Source organism: Nannospalax galili, unplaced genomic scaffold (assembly GCF_000622305.1).
Source record: "Nannospalax galili isolate Female #2095 unplaced genomic scaffold, S.galili_v1.0 scaffold962, whole genome shotgun sequence".
Taxonomy (NCBI): Eukaryota; Metazoa; Chordata; class Mammalia; order Rodentia; family Spalacidae; genus Nannospalax; species Nannospalax galili.
The window spans coordinates 1,897,580-1,914,790 of record NW_008348537.1 but is presented as its reverse complement, the minus strand read 5'-3'; the positions used below and the strand labels follow the sequence as shown (position 1 = coordinate 1,914,790).

The window sequence follows — 17,211 nt, the reverse complement described above, 5'->3', positions numbered from 1 at the left end:
TACAAAATTAATCTACAAAAATCAGTAGCCTTTCTATATACCAGTAACAAGGAATCAGAGAAAGAGCACAGGGAAACCTTCACATTCACAATAGCCTCTGAAACAAAATGAAACAAAACAAAACAAAACAAAAAAACAACCAAACTCAGAATAAACCTGACCAAAGGCATCAAAGATTGCTAAAATAAAAACTTTAAGTCTTTAAAGAAAGAGATTGAGGAAGACACCAGAAGATGAAAGAATCTCCCATGCTCATAGATTGGAAGAATTAATATTATGACCATCCTTACCAAAAGCAATATATAGATTCAGTGCAATCCCATTCAAAATCCTCATGACATGCTTGACACAACTAGAAAAAAAATCTTTAAATTTATATTGGAATCACCAAAGACTCTGGATAGCCAAAGCAACCCTGAGCACAAAGAGCAATGCTGGAGGGATTACTATACCAGATCTCAAACTATACTACAGAGTATAGTCATAAAAATAGCATGGTACTGACACAAAAATAGACACATAGATCAATGGAACACAATTGAAGACACAAACATGGATATACACAATTTCAGCCACCTGATATTTGACAAATGTGCCAAGAACACATAATGGAGGAAAGACAGCATCATCAACCAATGGTGCTGCCAAAACTGGATCTCCACCTACAGAAGAATGAAACTAGATATTTATCTTTCATTTTGCACAAAAGTCAACTCCAAGTGGATCTAAAACCTCAATGTGAAACTCAAAACTCTGAAACTATTAGAGGAAAACATTGGCAGTAACCTATAAGATAGAGATGTAGGAAAGGACTTTTTAAATTGGATACCCATTGCTCAGGAAATAAGGTCAACAATCAACAAGTGGGATCTCATTAAACTAAAATGTTTCTATACAGCAAGAGAAACAATCAAGAAAGTGAAGGGAAAACTCATAGAGTTGGAAAAAAAAAATCTTCATCAATGATACATCTGACAGAGATTTAACATCCAGAATATATAAAGAACCAAAAAAAAAAACAAAAAACAAGAAAACAAATGATCCAATTAAAAGATTGGCTAAAGATCTAAACAGAGAGTTCTCAAAAGAAGAAATAAAGATGGCTAAGAGACATCTTAAAAAGTGTTCAACATTGTTAGTAATTAGGGAAATGTAAATTAAAACCAACTTAAGGTATCATCTTCCCCCTGTCAGACTGGCTAAGATCAAGAGAACATATGACATCAAATCCTGGTGAGGATGTGGAGAAAGGGGAACACTCATCCACTGCTGGTGGGATTGCAAACTCATGCAATCCCTATGGAAAGCAGTGTAGAGAATTCTTAGAAAACTAAAATGAACCTACTATATAACCCGATTATACCACTCCTTGGCATAGACCCAAAGAACTCATCCTATTTTAGAGACACTTGTACATCCATGTTTGTTGCTGTTCTTTTCACAATAACTAAGAGATGGAGGCAACCTAAGTGAGTGGTTAACAAAAATGTGGTGCATTTACACAATGGAGCTCTATTCAGCAGTAAAGAAAGATGAAATGATGAAATTTGCAGGTAAACGGATGGATCTAGAAACTGTTATACTAAGTGAAGTAACACAGACTCAGAAAAACAAAAGATTTATGTTCTTCCTCATTTGTGGATCCTAGCACCAAATCCTTATGAGTACATATCCTGATGTAACTGCAGGAACCAGGAAAATGGAAGGGAACCAGGGAGGTAAAGAAGGAACCCGAGAAAGAATAGTGGGAGACGGTTACTAAGGGAGACATGTAAAAAGGAGGTAGTTAAATGAGAGGGGGAGAAAGAGAGCTATACAAGGAACGATGGGAGTAAAGGGGAAGGAGAAGCTCAAGAGAGGTGGGACCATAGGAGACACAAATTATCAAGGGAGAAATGGGGAAAATGGGGACACTTTAAATGGGAAGGGTGGGAAGGGAGGATAAGACAGGGAGAGAAAGAGGAAAGATAAATAGTGCCTAGCTAGTATAAAAGCCAGGGGCAATCATATTAGTCCAAAACCTGCTGAAAAATTACACATACAATATCTCTACATGAGTCTAGGCTACATAACAAAAAACAGTGCCAGACAGGAGAAACCTTACTTCGAGTTGTTGGCCAGCGTAGTCCAAGAGACTCCCAAAATTACACAGGCTATTACTACAGTCCTTGATTGCCTCTGGCTCTTGTGGGAAACTGGGTACAAGCAAGGGAAAAGTTTGTGTTAGCATGGTGGCAGCTTGTCCCCTCCTCACAGCACTGGCATCTGGTGGGCAGAAGAGGTGAGTTCCATCCCCTGTCCACGTACTTAGCCTGTCCTGCTGTAGGCCAGGGGAGGCTAGTCCTGAGCAAGGAAAGCATCTGGTTGGACTAAAATTCACTGGCATACTGGCAGGACCCCGAAAGCTTTAAACCTGAGTGTCTCAGAATGAGACCCCTAGGGGCTGTGAAGGTCTGCACTTGCCCTTGGGTAGCCCAGGTCTGAGAAAGCATTCAGTCCGGCTGCTCTGTGCCTCTGGGAGTCCTCTGTACCACCTTCCAGCCTTCCTGAGCCAGGCTTGCTTTTCTCCATTCTGAGCAGCTCAAAGAAATTTCCAGGGATGATCTGCTAAGTAATTGTGGAATTTTGGCAGTTTCACAAATGGGTTCAATACCCTTACTGTTGTATGTAAAATTGGCATTGCATAGTATAAAGATGACCAGAAAATACTGGCAATTTAAGATTTCAAATTTGTTGGGGTGGGGGTTTGGAGAGATGGCCCAGTGGTTAAGAGCACTGGCAGCTCTTAAAGAGGACCCGAGTTTGATTCCCATCCACATGGCAGCTAACAGCCATCCGTAACTCCAGTTCCAGGGGAATCCAATGCCCTCTTCTGACCTCCATGGGTATCACATGACACAGGTGCACTTACATACACGCAAGCAATACACCAATACACATAAAAATTTAAAAATAAAATCTTTTAAAAAATAAAAAAAATTGTTAGATGTTAAATAGCAAATTAAAAATCACCATGAGAAAGAGGAGACTGCCAAAAAGTGGAAAGGAGAGAATTTTATATTTTAGTGTCTTTAATGGAACTTTTTTTTTTTGAGTCCATGTCTCATGTAGCCCAGGCTTTAGACTCAATATATAGCTGTCTTGAATTCCTGATGTTCCTCCCAAGTGCTGGGATTACTAGTGTGCATCACCACACCCGACTCTACTTTGCTTTTAAAAATATTTACTTACTTTCATTTTACATGTATGAGCATTTTGTCTGCATGTATGTAAGTGCACCCATGTTGTGCAATGACCGTAGAGGCCAGAAGAGGGTGCTGGATTCCTAGAAACTAAAGTTATGGATGGTTGTTAGTCACGATATATGTGTTGGGAGCTGACCATGGGTCCTCTGTAACAGCAGCCTGTTTTTTTAACCTCTGAGCCATCTTTCCAGCCCCTACTTTGCTTTTAAATAAAGGCACCTATACCTTTACTTTGCATTAGGCCCTACCAGATATATAGATAGGTTTGGCACAGGTATTGGCACAGTCTCTTGTGAGTGACAACTCTAACCATCAGAAATTGCAGATGACGCAGTGCCCTCTGGGCCCCACTGTTCGGGTGTATGCCATTCAGACTGCTCTTTCCTGCTGTCTCCTGCTCCCAGTCTTTGCCACATAAATCCAAGGTGTTTGTACAGTTTAAGGGGGAAGATAATTTGGCAGGTGTGTACTCAGATAGTGACTGAAAACATACAGTTGCTTTGTACTTCATCTCATAGTGTAGTCCCTTGGTGTCTGTGAAGGGTGCACCCAGAGCCTCTTTGGGTACCAAAATCTATGGATGCTCAACTCCCATATATATCAAATGGTGCTGTGTTTGTATATAACTTGCATATATCCTCCCATATACTTGAAAACACCCCCTTTTAATGCCAAATATAATGTGAGTGCTATGTAAATAGTTATTATGCTGTATTGTTTAGGAAATAATGACAAGAAAAAAGTCTGTGCATGTTCATTAGAGATGCAGCCAGTGGAGGCCTAACTACATTCTCTATCTGTAGTTGGTTGAATCCATGGATGTGGAGCTGGCAGATACCGAGTATTGACTGTGTTCATCTAACACATAAATATTCCTCTTATAGTGCCTGATGCTTGAGAGTCAATAACTGTTGGCTTCTTTCCCCTCTCCCCTTTCCCTGCTGTTTAAAGTATCATTGTTTACTAGGACGTTTTTCATTTTCCTCTTCAAAAAACCTTCCAAGACTGTTCTGTTCTTCCACAAAGGATGAGAGGCTTCTCTGCTCCCTGCCACCCTTTGATGGGGTACAGGAGTGGCCATAAGGATTCCTCTTCAAAAAACCTTCCAAGACTGTTCTGTTCTTCCACAAAGGATGAAAGGCTTCTCTGCTCCCTGCCACCCTTTGATGGGATACAGGAGTGGCCATAAGGTGCATCCCAGGGGGCTGCTCAGCCCCATCTCTTCTTACTTGCAGATGGCACTGAAGCTGGAGAGGCCCCACATGCTCCTTTTGATGTCCATGGGAAGCCAGTGCATGGCTGTGTCCTCTTTGCACTGGCCACTGTCTTGACTCTCACCTGCCATCTTCACCATGTCTGAGGCTAGAGAATCGAGAAGAAGAAACCCTTTGCCTGAATTTGCCTAGACCCGAAATGGCTGTGGATGGGCCTCTCACAGCAGATTTTGCTGAGGAGGGAAATTTGCACCTGTTTGGAGTTGGCACCACATTTAGAGAGAGTAAGGGGAACAAAAACAAGGGCCAGCATATCCGGGATGATTACTGCCAAAATTACTTACCAAAGACATCTGTGAAGCTGTGAGCCATTCTGGAGGGATGTGAAAATGAGCCCCAGCTGAGTCTCCCAGCAAAATGATTCCCCTGGGCTGGGAACCTAGGACACACAATTTATTTACATTATTTACACAAGTAGTAGGGAGGCTCCAGACTGAGTAGTTAAGAAGTAGATAGTCTGGTGTATAGTCCATGTACAGTGCATCCTAACAGTGACACACGGCCACTTTTCATGCATTGGAGAGCGTGGGGGGCATAGCGTTTAGGAGCAAAATGCAATTTCTGTGCCATTGGACTGTCACTAAGCTGCACAAATGAAGGTGTGCTTTCTGGCTCAGCATTAAAGCAACTGCTGTACAGGGTCCTGCATGGACGATGGATGAATAGATGAATCAAAACTTGAGCTGAGTTCAGAAATATGTTCTACATTTTGGCTCTGGAAATGGCTTTCTTAGAAAACACACCAGTGCTCTTTAAGAGTTAATGACCTCATGGAGCAATTTTGGATTTTTTAAAGATGTGATGGTCTTTTAAAACCCTTAATTCACATACACAAAGGCAATGGATGGTCAATTCTGGCTGATTAATGGAGAGATGGAGATAGAAAGGTCTCTATGCAGCCTGCATGTCTGGAGGTAAGAATCACTTAATCTGATTTTTGAGACCCATCTACACAAATCATTCGCTGGTGGATATGCCCTTCTAAATCCCTTAAGAGCCTGGAAAAATCAAATGATGCTCCCAGAGGCAGAGAGAGAGAGAGTTTCTCTTCTCCATCCCTAAATCACTGGAGTGAAGCCAGAGGATGGCTTTTGAGACCCATCTACACAAATCATTCGCTGGTGGATATGCCCTTCTAAATCCCTTAAGAGCCTGGAAAAATCAAATGATGCTCCCAGAGGCAGAGAGAGAGAGTTTCTCTTCTCCATCCCTAAATCACTGGAGTGAAGCCAGAGGATGGCTTAACTATATAGGGTTCTGTAGGCAAGGTGGTAGGATATAGAGATTCCAGAGGGCTTCTTACAGTGAGTCGGGAAGGCTCAGGGTTTGATCTATATCTGCATCTATTATTCTTATTCTTATTCTTATTGCAGATTGAACCTATGGCTTCATGCATACTAGATAAGTGGTCTAGCACTGAGCCACTCCCCAGCTCCACATTTATTCACAACTTTATTTTTTTCTTATAGTACTGAGGATTGAACCTAGGGTTTAGCACATGCTAGGCAAGTGCTCTACCACTAAGCTATATCCCCAGTCATCTTTTTACTTTTTATCTTGAGATAGGGTCTCATTAAGTTGTCAAGGCCAGTCTGAATATACTCTATAGTTCAAGCAAGCCTTGAACTTGCAATTTCCTGCCTCAACTTTATGGTTATAAATTCATTCTTTTAGTCACTCAAGAAACATTTCTAAATGGCATAAGTATGCAGTGGGCTTTTGCATTTCCTATCCGTTTCCTTTGTCCCTCAGCAAATCTAGTTATCTACTTAACTAGATTTTTGTTGATCCTGGTTAAACACTGTGCTCTGGTTAGCTTTTTATTGCTGTGACCAAAACCAACTTGGTGTAGAAAGGATTTAGTTTATGTTATATCTCCCAGTTCATTGTTGAGAGAAGTCAAGGTAGGAACTCAGGGCAGGGACCTGGAGGTAGGAGCTGAAGCACAGACCTTACTGCTGCTTACTGGCTTGTTCCCCTGGCCTGTACTTAGCCTACTTTCTTATACAACATAGGACTAATTGCCCAGGGGTGGCACCAGCCACAGTGGCATGGGCCCTCCCCCATCACTCAACAATTAAGATAATGCCCCACAGACATGGCCACAGACCAAGCCAATGGAGGCCATTCATCAGGGGAGGCTCCCTCCACCCAGGTATGTCAAGTTGACAACTGAAGCTATCCAACACACACTGCATGTTTTTTGGCCCTGAAAATGCAGAAGCAAGTGGAGCCCTTGGTATAAATTTGGAGTAGTTATCCAGGAAATACTTGATGAGTGAATGACTGACTGAATGAAAAGCTTCTTGAAGTGAAGAAAGAAGCAGGGACTAACAAAAGAGTGGTGCTACCTTAAGTCATGTTTAAGAACCCCTGGAGTGTGTTTTCAGCACTGGTGACTCAGATGCCTGGACATGTGAGATTTTAGAGTACAGAGCTTTTGCTAAGTTATTTCTGGAATCCCCTGCAGGCTGGAGCTTGGCTTCTCTGGTAAGTCACTGAGATATGCAACTTTAAAGGCTGTCCCCTTAGCACAAGTCCAGGTGATGACCCTGAGGTGTGTTGAAAAGGACATGCAAATGATTAAAATTTCTCGTGTCCTTATTTGGGAAAGTTTCAGATTTTGATTACTCTGTTATTCAACCTACAGTCCTTCCTAACAGTATCATTAAGGCAGTCATTCCCCAAGTAAAGCAACCAATTAAGCAACTTAAATTCTCCATTTTCTAGATTCTGCCTCCTTTTCTATACTTTTCTCATGTCATTTTCTGATCTGTTCTGAAAAAAATTAATTGGTCTCTTTAAAATAACTGTTAGCCACAGGCACTTCCTCACAGAGATAGTCTGTTCACTTCAACTTGACTCAACAGGAAAAGAACTTCTATTGTGATAAGCACACTGATTTTTAGTTCATACCTTCACAGAATTTCTTCTCATATGGAATTCCATCTTTTGGATCAATACCCTTTAAAAGAGAAATGAAGAGATTAGCAGTGTGTTTTTAAATTTATGAGACACATATTACCCTTCCCAATTGACTTTAAAAGTATAAAGGTAAATCAGTAGGTAAACCCTTTCAAGCCTCATGGGTCCCTAATCCAACATAGCAATACTCAACATACTGAACTGGGCTTAAGAGGACCTGGGGCTAGACTAGGGAGAGATTCAGAAATGAGGCTTGCTCCTTCAGAGGGATCCAGGGGCAGGCTTCTAGAAAGGTCAGGCCAGGAATGACCCTTCTTGGAAAACTAAGGGCCCAGGGAGTCTCAGGGATATAGGTCAAGGGTGTGTTTCACAGTCTCTGAGTGGGATAGCAGTGTCCCATCATCTCTAGCACCTAATAATGGATGCTCTTCAGCACTAATTCTCATCCAGGCTAATTTCCTCTTCACCTTCCCATCCCATGTTCAAGCCAAGGGACACTGAAAATGTCTGGAGACACTTTTGGTTGTCACAGTGGAGTGTTGGGGGGTGTACTCGTGACATCTCATGGACCAAGTCAAAGGAGACTGTAAAACATCCATAGTTTATACGACAACTCTGACGATAACTCTGACTTATCCAACACAAATGTTGCCAACTCCAAGATTAAGAAACACAAATCTTTAGATATAAGCGTAGCTCTCACCATTCATCAAGGAAGTATCTTCTTACAACAGATGGAGACTATTACAAAGTTCCACAACTGGTAAAATGCAGAAAATAAATGACTGTGAGGTGTCCACCCCTAATTAGTAAATCTACAATGAAACACCTACACCCAAGATTCAGGAAACACTACAGAAAAGGGGAAGAAAGGATTGTCGGAGTCAGAGGACCAGGATGCCTGCTGCTAGATAGCATCTTCTGCACATGACGGGGAAACTGTACTCATGAAATCTCAATAGTATGGTTGCCTAAAGAAGACTTGCATAACGACAACACCAGTGGAGATGCAAATGTGGATGGGGAAATTTCATGGGGTTCCACCTTTAGATTAAAAGCTATAGTTAATCAATGGATACTGAAGGAAGAAGAATCAGTTTTCTTCAGAGACCAGCTTCCTGAGAGGTTATTTAATCCCAAGTGGTCAGCACTAAACATATGCACCACTAAATGGACTTGGTAGATTATATGTATGTATATGTATCAATAATAATAAAAGAAGAGGTCGTGAAACTGTGTTGGAGGAGGAGGCATGGAACAGTTGGAGGGGGAGGAAATGATGTAAATATAGTACTCATGTATGAAATTCTTCAGAAGAGAAGAAAAGAAACCCAGAAGGGCAGTTGCCCCCCTGAATGGGACTGAGTCAAAACTTCCTACCACCTGAGGTGAGAACTCCTTAGCAGAGCAGCTGTCCCTTGAAAGGGATATTAATAATGTTCTAAGAAAGAAGTGCTTGGTGATCTGAGGTGTGTTAGAAAGAGTGAGCTTGCTCCCCTGATCCCAAAGGCTCCAAACGCACATGAAAACATTATGCTGCAAAGTCCAGAAGGAAAGGGAACTGTTCAGCTTTATTTGTCCCTGTGCTTCCCCGTACTTAACTGGATGGCAAAGCCCCTCCCTCCACTCCTGTTCATACCACACTCAACACTGGGGTCTGGTGGACACTGGTCAGTATTAGCCTTGATGGTTGCCATTTCCTTCTTATTCCTTTGTGATTCTGATTAAGTTTTTCCTCTGCAGAAAGGGACAGCTATGAGGACAGCAGATGACAATAAGGTGTCTTTCTCCTGTTAGCGATGATGAGCTCCAGGTTTTGCCCCAAGTTCGTGATGGGTTTCCTTTGGCCTTTGCAGGGCCTCCTCCTTATTGAGGGGGTGGGGTGTATGACATAGCATGTCAAAAGCAGTGGTGGGACACTGGAAAATATATGGCACCCCCACACGCTGATCAGCTCCCTTTGTCCTACAGCATGAAAACCAAGCTTGGGTTTATCAGAACAAGAGCTACTGGGAGTTCTCTATACCTTAAAGCTCTAGTACAAAGTTCTTCTTCCCCCATAAAAAGGTGACATGACTGAGGGTAGGGTGGGTGAGTTTGGCACAGTTATCTGTCATGCTTTCCATATCCCCAAAGCCGCAGGACCTGATGCACACAGGAGGTGATTGCTGGTGCTATCACCTGGGCCGTTGGTGTCCTGGAGAGAAAAATATTTACGGAACCTTCCTCTCTTCATCTAAGCAGAAAAATGAAGCCAGGAATCTTTATCTCCAAGGCCCCTAGTTTGTATAACTCCTGCCTGAGAGTTCTAGGAGTGTCTACGAACTCTAGAAGATTCTAGGTGGAAAGGAGAGGCCTTACTTCAATCAGCAGGATGTATTTCCATGTAAGTACTTTGTGTTAGGGGAAAAAGAAAGTGACGCAAATTTCGAATTTGTTAGGATTTCTTTTGTGGTTTTAAGTAATTATTTACTTTTACACTTGAATTTGTGCTTGTAAGTTGGTGTTCTTTTTCTCCACAAGGATCCTCAAATCATAAATTTAAGATTATAAAGCATGGATCTGCTGCCCGTGTTTGGTTGCTTTCTACCTTCTTGGAAGCTGAAAATCCAGTGTCTGTTGGGAACTAGGGCAAGAGAATCAGAAGCGTTGAGGTATGGGTGGTATGGTACCTGGCAAGATACCATGCTGCTTGATAAGGCTCATAAAGGAAACAAAATGGACGTAACAAAATGGTGACAATGTGTGGCTCGTTCCAACAGCTGTGTGGGGTGCTACAAAACTGTTAACACCACCTCACCTTTCATCACACTGTTACAACAGAATGAAGGGATTAGATACCCATGATTACAAGCATGACTTAAATGGGCTGTGAGTGACGAAGCCTCAGCTCTCATGGCACCGACATTTGCTCTTCATATGTGATGGGAATTCTGTATCTCCTTCCTTATTTGTATGACTCAAGCAAATAGGCATTGGGGGAGGGCAGAAAGTAAGAGATGGTATTAAGTTTGAATTCAGTTGCTTACCCAAATGCCATTACAGTTTGAATCCCGATGGACATCCCAGTTGTCTGGCCTAAGAAGAAAACGTCAGCATTGGTCTTTTGAATATACTTACTCCTCATGGAATGTTAATTCAGTTAGCAGGAAATGTCACTGTAAGCCGACAGTGTTCTTCAAGGAAGAGCACTGCAAATATGCTGTGACACAAAAGCCTCTACTTGGCCTTGACATTCACCTTGATTTAGAATATTTGCTGGGAACCTAGGCCAAATCCAATCTTCCATGACTGAATGTTTCCACAGATTGTGTTGTGTGATGAACATACCAAACAAACCTGCAGTCCATTTTTCTTAGTGAGATGAAGTCATTAAAATTGGGCCTCTAAAATGTGGAAACATCAGGCTAGCTAATGCTCTTGGTTACAGCGTAAGCAAAGGATGGCATATCCATATTTTGCAGGCAGAACTATGATTGACTGATCATTTGGCCAGGACACAAGCAGGATGTGCTTTATGTTACTTGTATCCTACTCCTTGCCACAACTCCTGGACCCATTTTGAAGGTAGAACTCACTTGGGGAGGTTGTATCAATGTCGACAATCATGTTTACACAATTTGTTTCTCCTACTAGATTGTCAGTGCCTCAGAAGGGCAGACTTCTACTTTGTTTAGCGCTTAGCATGATATGGAGTGTTTTGTAAGTAGTAGGTCCTTGGTAAGCATAGTTGGAAAAATGAATGCATGCACGGATGAAAGAAGGGACCTTTTCTCTGCAAATGGGATCTGCCAGGGTGGGGAAGGCATTGTGCCTCCTGCCTCCAGTGAGAGTTACCTTCTGCCTGGGTATGCTGTCTTGTCACTGTCGTTACAGTCTCTCCCTCGCCAGTGGTAGCCCCGTAGCGTCTGAATTGAAGAGCACACACAAGAGGGGTTCAGTTCTGTTCAGTGCTACCTATGGTAAAGGTTAATGAGTGCTGTCTAAGGGATATTGACATCGCAGTTTTAAATTCAAATACAGCTCACAAATACTGAAGATCACTAGGACAAATAAGGCTGTGTGAAGTAAAATGGAATCAAACACCAACACCACAGATGGCTGGGAGTGTGTGTATAACTGAATGTGTGCTTAGGTGTGACATTGTATGTAGAGTGTTTGGGTGTGAATGTGTATTTGTGGGCATGTACTTATATGTATGTTTATGTATATGCTTGTGGCAGGTATATGTGGGTACATACTGTGCATGTGTATTGATGTATGCTTGTGTGTGTGTGTGTGTGTGTGTGTGTGTGTGTGTGTATTTGTACCTACAGAAACAGCAGGACCATCTAACCTCCTGAAATTGTTTTGTTAACCACCAATCTTCTCAGACTCTAAAATAACTCATCTCTTTGGCCAGTGATTATTTTGTTGGAAAATTTAAAAATAATCTAGGTCAACTGTGAATCATGTGGGTGGATTTATGTTTTAGACTCATTTGAAAGTATCAACAATCAAAATCCTGTCAATCTTTTTCTGTCCCGAGGTTTCCCACCCTTTGGGGATTTCATGGCGGGTTTGTTTGTTGGCTTTCATGCTAACAACTCTAACTGAAACCCAATTGTGTACATACTTTACAAACTGAGTTTAAGTCAATTTATGAATTTCCAAAGTAATTCACACCACCTTTAAGATAACTCTAGCCTCTAAGGAGAATTCCACCTGGGAATGGAAAGAACGGGAAGCAGAAAGTCTGGGCCTAAGCTACACTTGGATGTCTGGTATTTTCATGAAATCAAAAAGTCCTTAAAATTGTGAAGTGATGTATTGTTCATCACATTAATAATGCATCCAAATGAAATTCAGAATTGTCTTATTAAAGGAACAAAATTTGTGTATGTAATATATTATCCAGTGAACATCTGTTATTCATAGTAATACTTACTGGGAAAACACTATATTTATCTGAATCTACATCTTTGAATGGCACAGCATTTTTTATAGACCTAGAAGAAAGAAAATGAAACACCCAGTGAGCTAAGAAAAAACTGATGTTTGCGAAAACAAACATGTTCAGATATGGCTGTGCTGAGTTTATGTGACAGAGGACTCATCTAAAAATAAAATCCGGAGTCTGTGTGGTGTGTAAGATGTCAGCTACACTTCACTGATCTCTGCTCTCTACTCAACAGCACTGTTTCTCTCTGTTGTTTAACCTGGGCCATTTGGGGAAGCAAAATAATTGAATTGGAGTTGTAGAGGGCATGGGATATTGATGTTACAGTCCCCAGGAAATGGGAGACTGTGCTTTGGATTTAGGCAATGAACCTCAGCATTCCAAATTGCATTTGTACCCTTTCACACATTCTGTTATGGAAGACTTCCTTTTAACCACTTACTCTGAGAATCTTTGAGATTTAATGGTTGTTAGTTAATAACGTTCACTCCTATTATGAGCCTGAGTGGCCAAGGACATTGGTGTGATGACAAACACAAAGTAAACCTGTGGACACTCTGTGGGAGGACTTCCCCTGTGCCACTGCTGTCATGCTGTTGCCAGCTTCTAATGGCAAACACTGCTTTCCACTTGGGAAAATCAGTTATAGGATAGTAGAAGAATGTAGTCAGAATGAGGCTGTTCTCAGAACCTCAAATTTAGAGTTAGTAGCATGGGCCTGTCTGGGATTTCTTGATGGTCTTTTGAAACAAAGGTGTCTAAGCAGTTCTGAGAGCCTCAAGGCAAATTAATACAGCCCAAGACAGTGGGCAGGTATTTACAACCTAGTTGTTCACCTAAGGCTTAGGTGAGTCCTTAGGGAGTCCAGCGGGTCAATGAGAGCAGAGACTGGGTTCAATGATCAAGTTAATCCATGACCAGCTCTGTGACCATGGGAGAACAACTTTCCCTGTTTGGAAGGAGACAACAATGGACCCTGCCTCAACATTTTCAGTTCTTGGTACACAGAAAGCACTAGATCACTTTTACTTATGACAATGATTCCTGAACCACAGGTTGTTTTAAAGAGTAAATGAGGCTGTACTTAGATGTGTTCTGTAAATCGGAAATCCCCCAACACCCTGTGGTATGTTACAAGTTAACCTGAAGTGCAATAATTTTTTAAAAAGAAGGAAAACATGCTGGTTTTGCTTTTATCCATTTCACTTTGGGGCCAAGAAAATCCCTGGCCCCAGATATTCTCCGATTCAAAATTTCGGAGGTGGTTCAATTAAAGAGCTGTCATTTTGGCACCACTGGATCCTGCTAGACCATATCTAACACAGACAATGCAATGAGGACATCAAGGAGGCTCGGGGGTCCTACGTCAGCTCAAGTCAGACATGAAAGGACTGGATGCCTGGGGAGCTGGCTCCACCTCAGTCCTGCAGCATCTTCTTTCAGGTCTGATAATCTCTTCTGCTCCCCACGTCCTGAGGTTCTCTGTCTCTATGCCCATTCACAGAAAGGGATTCTGCTACTATTTCTGTGATTCAGGCCATCTGGCTGCAGGAGCTCTTGTTGGCAGATGAGCCAGGAAAAGTTTGTAACTCTTAGATTTTTCACAGACACTGAATGTGGGTCAGAATCATAGCTGCCTCCTCTTCTTCCCAGATATGTTCACAGCAGACTAGAGATGTTCAGCCAATGCAGTCTCCACGAAGCTTGAGAGGCAAAGGATGGTGGAACACAGGCGAAGTTCTATCACAGGTTGAATACGTTCATTGAAAACGTATGTTAAGTTTCTAACCCCCAGTCCCTCTGAATATGACCTTACTGGACATACAGTCTTTACAGATGTAATCAAGTTAATATGAGGTCTCCAGGATTGGCCTTATTCAAACATGACTGGCATTATTATAAGAGCTAAAGACAAACACCCAAGAAAGAGAACCCTGTTTTTGAAAGGTAGAGATAGAAATTGGAGGGATGTATCTACATAGGATTAATGGGCACCCCAGTAGTCAGGAAGAGGCAAGGAAAGATTCTACTCAGAGTGTCAGAGGAACATGGCCTTGCTTTCATCTTGATGTTAGACTTCTAGCCTCTAGGACTGAGAAAATATGCATTGTGGCATTTTGTTGTAGCAGCTACAGGAAACTTACACAGCCTTTTAGTCCAGACTTGCGGCTTGACTTCCACTCTCTTACCTGTGAGCATTCTTATGCCTCCCCTCCTCTCCCTGTGAGAGTCAGGCTCCAGAAAAATGGGAAACAGCAGTAAGGGCTCCACAGGAAAGCAAGGGAAACCAGTGACGGGGCAGATGCTGCTATGGTCTAAAGGAATATCTCACAGCCATTAAAGCAGCCCCTGTACAGGTGGTATTTTTACTCTCTCACTTGACTTCAAAGTGATTGCTTGACATAGTCAGGAGTCAGGTTTGGGATCCAATTGTCTAAGACTTACAAGAGAAACTTTGGAAATATGCCATGCTATCTCACTAGGTCTGGGGCCAAGGAATCTGGATTTTAAAGTTCTCAGGTGGTCCTAAGATAGAGCAATGATTTAACTTATAGTTTAATTTTAGGGGAAATTATAATTTAATAAGGGGAAACCAAGGCTCAAAGACATTAAGTGGCTCAAGAAACAGCTTTTAAAAAGAGTATTAGAGATGCATGGAGCCAAATCCCCCTGGCGACCAGAGGTATATTTAGATCCTAGTGGCCTGGGAGAAGTTACTTGTTTAAGGCTCAGTGTTATGATTTAGAGATAAAATGTCCCAAAGGCTCATGAGTTGAAGGCTTGCTTGGTCCCTGCTGTGGCACTATTGAGAGAGATTTGGGCCATAGGGGCTCTGACTTCATCAATGGGTCAATCCATTGCTGAGCTCATAGCTGAATGAATATTAGGAGGTGGGGCCCAGTCAGAGGAAGGACTTTGAAAGTATGTGTGCCTTTGAAGGGTATATTATGTCCTGAAGCTTCCCTCCTCTTCCAACCGTTCCCCTCACCTCCCTTCTCCTTCCTTGCTGTTATGAGGTAAGCAGCCGTTCTCTGTTCCTCCACTAATACACTGTGCCACCACAGGCCCAATAGGGCCAAATGACTATGAACTGAAACATTTGAAATTGTGAATCAAAATAAATCTTTGCTCCTTTTACATTGTCTCAAGTATTTTGTCATAGAGACAGAGAGCTGGCTAATGGACTCAGTTTCCCTTTTTTATTTATTAATTTTTATTTTATGTGTATGAGTCTATTGCCTGCATGTGTGTAAGTGCACCTGTGTCATGCAATGCCTGCAGAGGTTAGAAGAAGGCATTGGACACCCTGGAACTGGAGTTATGGACAGCTGTTAGCCACCATGCCGGGTCCTCTGCAAGAGCAGTCAGTGCTCTTAACCACTGAGCCATCTCTCCATCCCGTTTCCCTTTCTATGGAATGGAAATAATAATAAGCCTTACCTCACAGCAGCAGTGGCCACATCAGCAGTAGCTGGGGCCAATGTGCTAAGGGCTTGGTCCTCAGCTTGGTGTTATTGGAAGATGGTAGAAACTAAGAGGTGGAGCACAGTGGGAGGTTTTAGGTCATTGAGGTGTATCTTCAGAGGGTGCTGAGGGCCCTTATCTCTTCTTCCTTCTCTTTCTTTTGTACTTGGCCATGAGGTAAACAGTCCTCTTCGGCCACATGCTCCTACCATGATGTGCTGTGCTACCATAGGCCCAAAGCCACAGTGGAAACTTGGGCTAAAACCTCCAAGTCTGTGAGCAAGCATTTCTTCTCCTTGAGTTGATTATCTCAGTTGAAAAAGGTGTTTGCTCCAGTAATGGCAAGCCGACTAACACATAGAGTAAGGAGAAACCTAGGCTATTTAGCCTCTCAGTCCAGTGTCCCTCCCTTGTTACTATTTGCCTCAGTGTTTTGAATATTAATTCTATGACATTTAGCTTAAGTCCAGACATAAAGTGAAGTTGAAATTTGGGATAGTTTTTTTATTTTTTTTTTACAGCATTGGAGGTTGAACTGAGGATCTTGTGCTAGCTAGGTTAACAGTCTGCTGCTAAGCAACATCCCCAGGCCTGAGAAATGGAATTTAAAATGAGATTGGGTGGAGGTGTTAGGGATTGTGGTGTTCTGGACATGTCTTTCTGTGGAATCATGTTCCTGTATATCTGATCCAGACTTTCAGGTAACAGTTTGCTAGATTCTGTGAAAAACAGCCTCTTTCCACTTGAGTCCCTGTGAACCTCATCCACATTTTACATGTCAAGAAGGGGCTGTCCCCAAGTGTCAAGAATGATTGCCAAAAGTCTCCTTGGGGTGCTTCTTGCTGGGGTTGAGATTCCTTCTGACATATTTCCAAAGTGATTTTGTTCAGGGATGATTTGCCTTTTAGTTTCTGTACCAGCCATGTTTTGAGCAAGAAACATGGTCACCTTCAGGAGGATGGTTTTTAAAAGTATCATTTTAGTCACCAGAAAAATGGGACAAGCAATGATGTTATCTCTGTTTGGAAGTAGAAACAGTATACATACAGTTCAATTTTCTGACAGATCTTGACCAAAAATGGTAGTGAACAAATACTGGAACCACTTCTATGGTATTTCTGAGGAAACAAAAAAGACAATGAAAAGAGATTTGTTTAGTGTAGGGAATGGTTACCACCTAAAGGCCTGTCTCTAGTCCAGAGCACTGGACCTGAATCTGGTTGTTCCCATACTGCATGTTCATTTGGCCTCCCATGCAGTGAGTGGTTTGTGATGGTTCCTGAAATAAGAGCCCAGTCTTCCCCTCATCCAGTCAGCTATTCCTACCTTCACAGGACTTGCCTGCTTTGGTCAACTATACTCA

General features: G+C 42.2%; 1 protein-coding gene across 1 annotated transcript in view; it reads right to left on the bottom strand.

Annotated features, from left to right (window-relative positions):
* The window catches only part of Aoah (acyloxyacyl hydrolase), a 255,067-nt gene that overhangs the window by 139,981 nt on the left and 97,875 nt on the right, over nucleotides 1-17,211 (bottom strand). Inside the window, exons 6-11 of the mRNA XM_008845432.3 lie at nucleotides 16,896-16,966; nucleotides 12,372-12,432; nucleotides 11,282-11,352; nucleotides 10,474-10,522; nucleotides 7,436-7,484; nucleotides 4,804-4,898 (exon numbers count right to left, since the gene is read on the bottom strand). Of these exons, the coding sequence (XP_008843654.1) occupies nucleotides 4,804-4,898; nucleotides 7,436-7,484; nucleotides 10,474-10,522; nucleotides 11,282-11,352; nucleotides 12,372-12,432; nucleotides 16,896-16,966 (396 nt within the window). The remainder of the gene's footprint in view (nucleotides 1-4,803; nucleotides 4,899-7,435; nucleotides 7,485-10,473; nucleotides 10,523-11,281; nucleotides 11,353-12,371; nucleotides 12,433-16,895; nucleotides 16,967-17,211) is intronic.